General features: G+C 29.7%; 1 protein-coding gene and 1 non-coding gene across 3 annotated transcripts; one reads left to right on the top strand and one right to left on the bottom strand.

Moving 5' to 3' along the window:
• Nucleotides 1–216: 216 nt before the first annotated feature.
• On the bottom strand, nucleotides 217–4,917 carry LOC114420160 (tobamovirus multiplication protein 1-like). 2 transcript variants are annotated; one of them, XM_028386038.1, is made up of 11 exons: nucleotides 4,768–4,917; nucleotides 4,608–4,698; nucleotides 4,474–4,526; nucleotides 4,285–4,377; nucleotides 4,040–4,111; nucleotides 3,340–3,412; nucleotides 3,146–3,191; nucleotides 2,963–3,026; nucleotides 1,869–1,922; nucleotides 838–915; nucleotides 217–752 (listed from the first exon to the last, which is right to left on the bottom strand). In XM_028386038.1, exons 1-11 carry the CDS (start codon nucleotides 4,825–4,827, stop codon nucleotides 660–662), a joined length of 777 nt encoding a protein of 258 aa, XP_028241839.1. In that variant the 5' UTR covers nucleotides 4,828–4,917; the 3' UTR covers nucleotides 217–659. The 2 variants fall into 2 exon arrangements, with proteins under 2 accessions (XP_028241839.1, XP_028241840.1); XM_028386039.1 differs by having other exon boundaries at nucleotides 4,608–4,684; nucleotides 4,768–4,884.
• Nucleotides 4,918–6,727: 1,810 nt separating this feature from the next.
• TRNAW-CCA lies at nucleotides 6,728–6,799 on the top strand. The gene has a single exon. It is a non-coding gene; the product is annotated as a tRNA-Trp (tRNA).
• The last annotated feature ends 2,144 nt before the right edge of the window (nucleotides 6,800–8,943 follow it).

Below are 8,943 nucleotides of genomic sequence, written 5' to 3'. Positions count from 1 at the left end.
GAAACAAAAAAGGAAAGTAACAATGGAAGAGAGAAGAAAAAATTAAATTAAATATTTTAACAAATTTATAATTAGATAATAGTGTAAAAAAAATTATATTGTCACTACATTTTAATTTTAAAAAATAAAGTAATTTAAATTTAAAAACTTTTCCTTTTTTCCCTTACCCCTAAAAAAGCACATCATTTTAGTTTTTAGTTTTGTTGCATAAAATCAAGAACTCAAAAGATTCCAAGTTACACCCCATAATATAATTCAAGAGACAATGTTCATTTTGTTCAAATTGAACTATTTCTGACTAATAAACAAATCCAGAATATTTAGGAGACAATCAACTTTGTATGACGTTGAAGTAGATGCGTCATTGACAAGCTTGTGCCTGAAACACTACAGCATCCAAACTGCAGAGAATAACTCAAGTTCTTGAGACTTGTCATTGCATGTATACCGTACAAAACCTGAATCCAAATTTTCCTTCCCAGGTAGCAACTGCTGAGTATCACACACATAGGAACTGCTGCCATGAGACTTTTATCTGGATCCTTTTTCTTTATCTGTTTTTCCTGATGAGCTTAAAAGTATCTATCTAACCAAGAACCATTGAAATAATAAACAATGGGCAGGTAAATTAATAAATTAGGATCCAATATGAACAGCAGTTAACGGATGGGATGATATTGGGCTGATATTCTCTTTGGGGGCAATTTGCGCAGGATGTAGAGGACTAAAGCTGAAGGTAGGACCTCAACCAGCTGTATTTTGAAAAGCGAAAAGTAAATTCCAAATGCTAAGAAAGTGACAAGTCAAAAAACAAAAAGGAATACTTAAGCGTCATACCATGAAATAAATCAAGTCCAAAATAGGATGATCCAAAACATCTAGAGATGCATCTGAATCAAATGCAGACAGAAAACCCTGCATGCACATCAAATTGTGATTAAGAAAGAAGGTATTCTGCTTGAAGAATATTACCATAAAAACCATTATTTAACTCTACAGCTTTAGTTCTCACATCAAAGACTTAAAATCTCTGCCTTCCTTTTTCCCTAAAACTAGTCTCCACATAGGACATACTTTGCATTTGATCACTCTTATCATGCTAACCACTAAAGAGTTTTATGTACTCTTTCAATTTCCATCATTCCATCTACTCCCTCTTACTCCTTTTCAAACTAAAATTGTTTATGAGCATGTCTAACAGTATTGCACTCGAAACCCACATTATAAGATTCTCATATCCAACTAATTAATGTCATATTTGAAGTCTTGTGAGCAAATTTATTTCCATTTTACTCGTACACATCTCCAAAGTCCACACATAACTCACATTTTCAATTGTTACTGTCAAAATAAAAAATTACATTTCCATGAATTATACAACAAAAGGTATTTAGTATAAGTGTACGGGAAAAAAACTAAACAACATAAGTACACATATCCAACTAATTAATGTCATATTTGAAGTCTTGTGAGCAAATTTATTTCCATTTTACTCCCACACATCTCCAAAGTCCACTCATAACTCACATTTTCAATTGTTACTGTCAAAATAAAAAATTACATTTCCATGAATTATACAACAAAAGGTATTTAGTATAAGTGTACGGAAAAATCTAAACAACATAAGTACACAGTAAACCCTTATATTTAAATGTATTAAGAAACCCAAATATGACACACATAGAATATATCAAATGTCTACTGCTGCACTAAAGCAGAGGGGAGAAGACTATCATATTAACTGAGTAACACCACATGATAATGTGCAGAAGACAAGCAGATAAGGATGAAATTCTACATGACATATTTACATAGACAAGCTTATGAAAATGTTTAATTGAACGTTAAAAAGACATATTTGAAGTTACCATAATGCATCTTATCAGAAAACACGTGAAACAGATGGTTGTGACAGATCCAACCTGCAATACCCAGCCTGTGTTACATAAATACAAGCAATATTGATATAAGCAATTGTTTTTCAATTTCATTTTGTTATAGTTTTGGAATGTAACAGAAGAAAGCCAGAAGGGGTTCTTCTCAGTTCACAAAATGATGAAAACTAATTCTAATTCAAAGGGTACACACAGAACTTGACCTTATTGTTTAAAATGGGTACTATTATAGACCATCGACTACAGAAATGTAATATATATGAATAAAGATGCCTACACCTAAAATTGAAAGTATGTTGATTTTTTGTGATTTAAAAATAGGAAAAGCAATCTAGTTAAAACTGATTACATCTGTAGCACAAATAATTGCATGAAAATACAATGCACAACTGATTCCTTTCCAGCATTTGCTTGAAGTTTTGGCAGTAGAGCACAATTTGAATTTTATAAGGGAAAAGCTAGGCACGAGATAGAAAAATCAATAAAGGAGGTACAAGAGTTCCCACGATTCATCCTTTAAATATGACCATGATTCCATGAATGAAGGGAACAAAGGAACTCTTCATGACATGGGAAAGTTTAGACAATGATCTCCTTATACAAAGCCAACACCCTGTGCATCCAAACACCAACAGAACATTTAATAGCTATGTTTCCTTACTGATTTTTAGCTGTTGCAAGTTTGAGAAAATCCTTTTCTCCTATAAAAGTAATAAGTCAAATAACTAACTTATGCAAACATTCTCCCATGCCCATCACCAAAACCTTTGTATCTTGTGTGTATGTTTGGACTTTGGAGGATCTATGTATTAAAAGAATAGAAATGAAGAGACAGCAGAAGTGGACAAACAATTGCTACTGAAATACTGGTACATGGCTCAAATTGGCAATATACTAAAATATCCTGGGGAACCTGAATACATTATGAATAATGCCCTTTTTCAGAAAAGGAAGGGAGGGGAGTAAACTGTGTCTCAATGAGATTTTCAGTAGTGTAGTGACACAACAGTACAAAGACATCCTAAAAATACTATCAAATTGACACACTTAGAAGAAAATGCTCATACCTCATTGAGTTTCTTCCTTCTTCCTTTAGATTCAATTGGGAAGCGCCTCAGCATGAAAAATAATCTAGAAACATTTAAAGTGTTCCACAGGTAAATAAAAAAGGTTACCCATAACAACCATGAATTACAATGAAACAGAGACCTCAGAGGTATTATTTCATAGACAAAATGCAGAAGCCTTACCTTCCTCCATATATCAAGAAGCCTAGTGCAGCCATAAAAGACACAACTGAAGAAAAAAGGGGGAGGGGGGGACATTGTTAAAAAATGTCTATGCATATAGCAATGTATTATTCTAAGGTGGAAAAACTCATTCTGGAGTTCACAAGTCAGTGTGAAACATATTAACAGAATCAACCTTTGATTATAAAGCTAACCTGCAATAAATGACTCTCCAATGAACTCCACAACACTGTTGTCATTTATCCAGAGGTATATCCAAATACAAACCTAAATCCAAAGCGACACTTCAGTATTATGATTATTGACATCAACTATCAAAGAAAGTGTTCTTGTTTGTTTTGAAACATTTATGCTTTGCGCAACAAGCATCTTGCATAAACTAGACATAGTAATCCATAACTAATGCACAAAAATGATTGTCCTTCTAAAAGTCAATAATTTCCAAATCAAATAAGTTAAGGTTGAACATTTGGTTAACAATCAACACATACAAGTCTCCTGAAAATTCATATGCAATGATATTTCTAGAAATCAAAGCTCTCAACCCAAAACGGTTGTTCTTTTTTCCCATACTAGTGACCACTACTGTTATGTTTCAACAAAGTGGGTGGAGTTGGGCGTCTAAATGTTGATGCCATAGCAGGTTATAAAATGAGAATCTGCAGCATGATGGTGTCTGCCCAACATCATGTGACAATAAAAACCAAAATAAAGAGCACTTTTCCATGAAAAAAATACAGAATATGCAGGAAGAAAAAACAGTGAAGCGCAACCATATTACAGTTGCAGGGAAGATGTCATTATGCTTTAATCGAGTGTATTAGAAATGACTGATGAGAACTAAGAAAATACCATCATACCATAATAGTGCAGACCAGAAAATAAGATAGATACCTGGATAAGATACAGGGCAGCATTTACTGAAATATAGACTATCTTGAGCTTATCAGTTGGTAAACCCCTTGCCTGTTCAGTCATTGGAATAAAATTAGAATTTCCCTCTTTACAAAAGAATTTCTATGATCATGCGAAGACAGATAATTCTTTTATTATTGTAATTACTTTTTGTTTATTTACTGTGAGGTGGTTCTATTTCGTTCAATAAAATAATATCAAAAGAATAAAGAGAAGTGACTTGCCTGGTGATAAATTTCTGCCCAGAAAAGGACAAGAAGTGTATATGTTGAGAAAAAAAGTAGTCCTGGCAGATCTAATAGCACCGAAATCAACACCTAATCAAACAAGAAGCCACACTATGTCATTGTGAGCATACCAACCTTACAATCATTAGGCAAATACAACACAACACAGGTGCAAAACTAACTAACCTTAGGATGCAAAAGAAAAACTAGCTTGTGCAATCCAAACACCACAGCACGAACTGCAATATAAAAAATAAAAAAAAATAAATCGCCGAATCAAACACACAGAGATCCTGAAAGAGGAAGAATTGAGAGCAAACCTCCGTTGACAATGAAGTTCATGAGATGAAAAATTTTCTGCGTAGTCCAGCCATACTCAGGTACTCTAACTTCAATTCTGACCAATTGAATCTACAGTGCAGAATAGAGTAAAAAAGACAAAAAAGAGTGAGTAGTTAAAGAAGGAGGAGATGTATGTACCAAAGCGATGGAAGAGACGAGAGCATAAGCAGCGCATAGGAAGTAGAAAACAGCGTCCATGCTGAGTCTGAAGGGTGAGTGTGAGAAGAGAGAGATAATAGCTAGTTTACCAGACAGTCCACAACAGAATGTGTCTGTGGCCCACTTTTACTTTGCAGCATCAACTTTCGCGCGCTCTAACTCTCAACTAAGCTTCTTCAACCTCACTCGCACACCACACCGCCCCTAATTATTTTTTTATTCATTGCAAGTGGATCACTAGGCTAAAAAATTATTAAGTCGCCCTAAATTTTTTAAAAAACTTATTAGTTTAAGTTATGTAAAAATAAAATATTTTTTTTTGTGATTCTTAGTAATAGTTCTATTAAACAATAATTTCATTTGATTAATAGATTTATACATCTAATTTAATTACAAACAAATTAAATAATTTATCACTATTATATTTTTTTAAAATGAATTAAACGATTTATTGTAACTAAAAACTTTTTTTCAAAAATTATAATTTTTTCTTAATTCTTAGTCAGTTTTCTAGTTTCTGATGAGATAAGGAAAAAAATTAAGCAATAGTGAAATTTTGGTATTTTTTAAATATGTTTAAAGAGATAAAGAAAAAAAAATAATCAAAGGAACATCTAACAAAATTATCATTAAGAATCATCATAAATATATTTTATTTTTATAAAAATCAAATTAATACAAAATCTTTATGAGAATCAAATTAATATTTTTCAAATGAAATCTAACATATTTTATCCTTATCATTATCATAAGTGCCAAATTGAATTATATAAATTCTCCTTTTACTTACAAAATATTTATATTGAAAATATAAATAATAGTATTAATATGACTAACTAATGAGTAATCATTAAAAAGGTTGACTTGAGAATTAAAAAGATTTTAATAAGATTGTAGTCAATGTTTTTAATCAATACAGGATATTATTAAAAAAATAATTTATTTTTTAAAATTTTCTTGAGAATACTTAATAGTAGTATTTGTTTTTATTATTTTATTTGATTTTTTTTCATGTGTATTTGATACCTTTTTCAGTCAATTTTTAAATTTAAATTTTGTGTGTAGAGAACTTACGATAAAATAACTAACCCCATCTCACTACCGAAAATGGTTTTCGCTCAAAAAAAATTCCTTTTCATAGATATGTATAATTTAAAAAGAATAATTTCTTTTTATAACTTAAAAAGGGTATTGATAAAGAATTAAAGAGATAACGATATGACATAAGATCTTGGCGTATTGCGACGTTGATGAAGCTTTTTTTTTTTAACACAAGTGAAGCGACGACAAATGGGGAAGTAGGAGCCGAAAGAACTTTAGTTGTTAAAATTAACCGCACCAAGTGATGTCTAAATATGTCTTTGTACACAAGTGAATCGGGTTATTTTATTAAAATAGATAGATACTTTTTATTGACTTTTATAAGATTTTAATAAAGTAGTTGTATTTTTTAAGTAAATATTTTCACATAATTTTTCATTTCCTTGATTAATGAATTTATTTTTACTATATTAAATAAAAACGTTAATTAATCCCCTTAGACTATTATTATTTTATTAATGTTTTCATATTTTTCTACCAAATTATTTAATATTATTCTTTTAGAAAATTAAGAAAATATTATTTATTCACAACTATATTTCAAATTTTTAACAGTAATTCCTTAATTAAAGAATACAACTCAATATTTCTGTTGAAATAATTTGTATAATGAATAATTTTTCAAAAATGTATGTGTTACCTTAAATGACATAATTTAAAATCAACTTTACTACATTAAATAAAAGTTTCACATAACTAGCAAGTTTCTATACATAGTTTTTTTATATGAATTAAATTTTGTCTTTATACAAAGAGAATACCACATTTGCTCACAATAGATTTGTGGTTCATTGATTGTTTATAATAAATAAATTTTACTATACAGATTTGTCAATAAGGATCCGTGGCGCAATGGTAGCGCGTCTGACTCCAGATCAGAAGGTTGCGTGTTCGATTCACGTCGGGTTCAAATCCTGTGAGGGTCCTAACTTGCTTTTGGTATTTTTGGTCTTTGTTCCGCGTACACTTTTTTTTTTAATTCATGAAACACGTACACATATGCTAGCTCATTTTATTTGTGGCACGTTGATTCATGTTTCATGGGAAGATTATCAAGTGTCTCGCTATATTATATCATCATAAGGCATTGAAAAATAATGCATAATATAATAATTATTGCCTCTAGTATTGAGTTATAATGTTAACCTGTTTTCAACATAGGTACACTTATACAAATAATGCTTTGGTAGTATATTTATAAAAACTCTGATGTTCAAATCTCAATTCACCATTTATAAGAAGATAAGTATGTAAAAATTTGAGAGCATACTCAAGTTCTATGGGGCATTGAGATGAAAGAGAGAGATAGAATGAAAAGAAAAGTAATAAATAAGATAGAAGATTTAATGAAAGGTATTCTAAAAAATGGTATAATGAAAGGAGAAAAGAGACATGAAATGGTAAGGCACGCTATCTTGTGCTTTGGGTAGATATAAAAATTGGTTTGATCCATTTAAGACATTTAAGACTTGGTATGTGAAGTTCGCATTTTAGATTAATTGAATAAGACTAGATCATGAAATAAATGGATTTTTTTTAAGATTTTGTATTTTATTCACAAAATTTCCCCGATAAACAAGTCCAAATAATAATTTTAAAAAAAATAAAAAGTGAAAAATGTACAAGATTAGAAGAAAAAAAGTTTATTTTATTTTTAAGCTAAAATCTATCACACTAAAATATACAACATTTTAAACACAACAAATTAAAAATAACAACCTAAATTAATGATCAAAATCCTAACATAATAAATTAACAATACTTGCACATTTGACTTAAGTGAGTTAAATCGGTAGTCTGCAAGTTCACTGATAAAGCTCACTAGGTCAGTAGGCTTGATGGGTCGAACTTAGAAACTCGATATAACTATGTGAGTTTAAAAAAAGTCTATTATTCCCAAGGTATGTAGGCTTAACAAACCAATCCACCAATTTAGGTCCATATATCCATCCCTTTATGCTTTCGCCTTCATGATTTTTTTATTAGGGGTAAATAAGCCAAGGTACTTAATTATTTCTCAACAAAAATTAGTCATGGGCAAGATTAGTAGATTCTTTGCATGAATGTCATTGGTATAAAAAATATCATAAAAAATTAAAATCACATATTTTTACTTATCCATTAGTATTGAAACATTTAATTAAATAATAAATTGATAAAGTTAGAAATTAATTCAGCTAAACATGTCAAACTCAAGCTTTAATTCTTTTAAAACAAGTTAAACTCAAACTTTTGATTGGGCTTATTTGAATAGATGAGTTAAACTAGAGTCATCTATTTTTTATTTTTTTTACAAGACAAGCTTAAATTTCTAGAGTTCAACTTTTAGACTCATTTACACCCCTATTTTTAGGGTTTGTTAAAATATCCCATTTACCATTTTCTCTCGAGTGAACTCCAATTTCAAAGCTTTTCAAAATGAAATTCAAGCTTTGACTGAAATCAGGCACCACAATTTTTTTTTTTTAATAAAAAGTTTAGTTTTTTAGTGTAAAGGTTGAAGATTTTTTGTAAACAATTTTCATTAAAACTCATGTGATATGTGTGTGATTCGGTTCTATACATAAATTAAATGTCATTAATGAGTAAGGGGAAGATAATGTAACGTTTAGTAAATAATTAGGAGAATATTTGTAGGTTTTAAAAATAGAAAAAAATATGTGTAATTTTTTCAAATTTTTGAGAGAAATCTATATCATTTACTCATATAAACATTGCATAAAAATATATATTGAATATAACAATATCTTTTACAAATAATTAATATAAGTTTATTCATTAAGAAAGCTGCCTAGCATGCATTAGGCTGTGTTTGATAAGAAGAAGAAAAAATAGAGGGAGAGAAAGTAGATAAGTCAGAAAAGAAAAGAAGAGAAATAAAATAGAGGGAGAGAAAGTAGATAAGTCAGAAAAGAAAAGAAGAGAAATAAAATAGAAATAGAATGTAGATTGTTTGGTAGTAAAGAAATAGATTGAAATGAAGAATAAATATTTAAATTAAGGTGGTTTGTTAAATAAGTAAAAAAGAGACGAAAAAAAATAGATTATTACTCA

The sequence above is a fragment of the Glycine soja genome, chromosome 7 (genome assembly GCF_004193775.1).
Source record: "Glycine soja cultivar W05 chromosome 7, ASM419377v2, whole genome shotgun sequence".
NCBI lineage: Eukaryota > Viridiplantae > Streptophyta > Magnoliopsida > Fabales > Fabaceae > Glycine > Glycine soja.
This window is presented reverse-complemented; position numbering and strand designations above follow the sequence as displayed.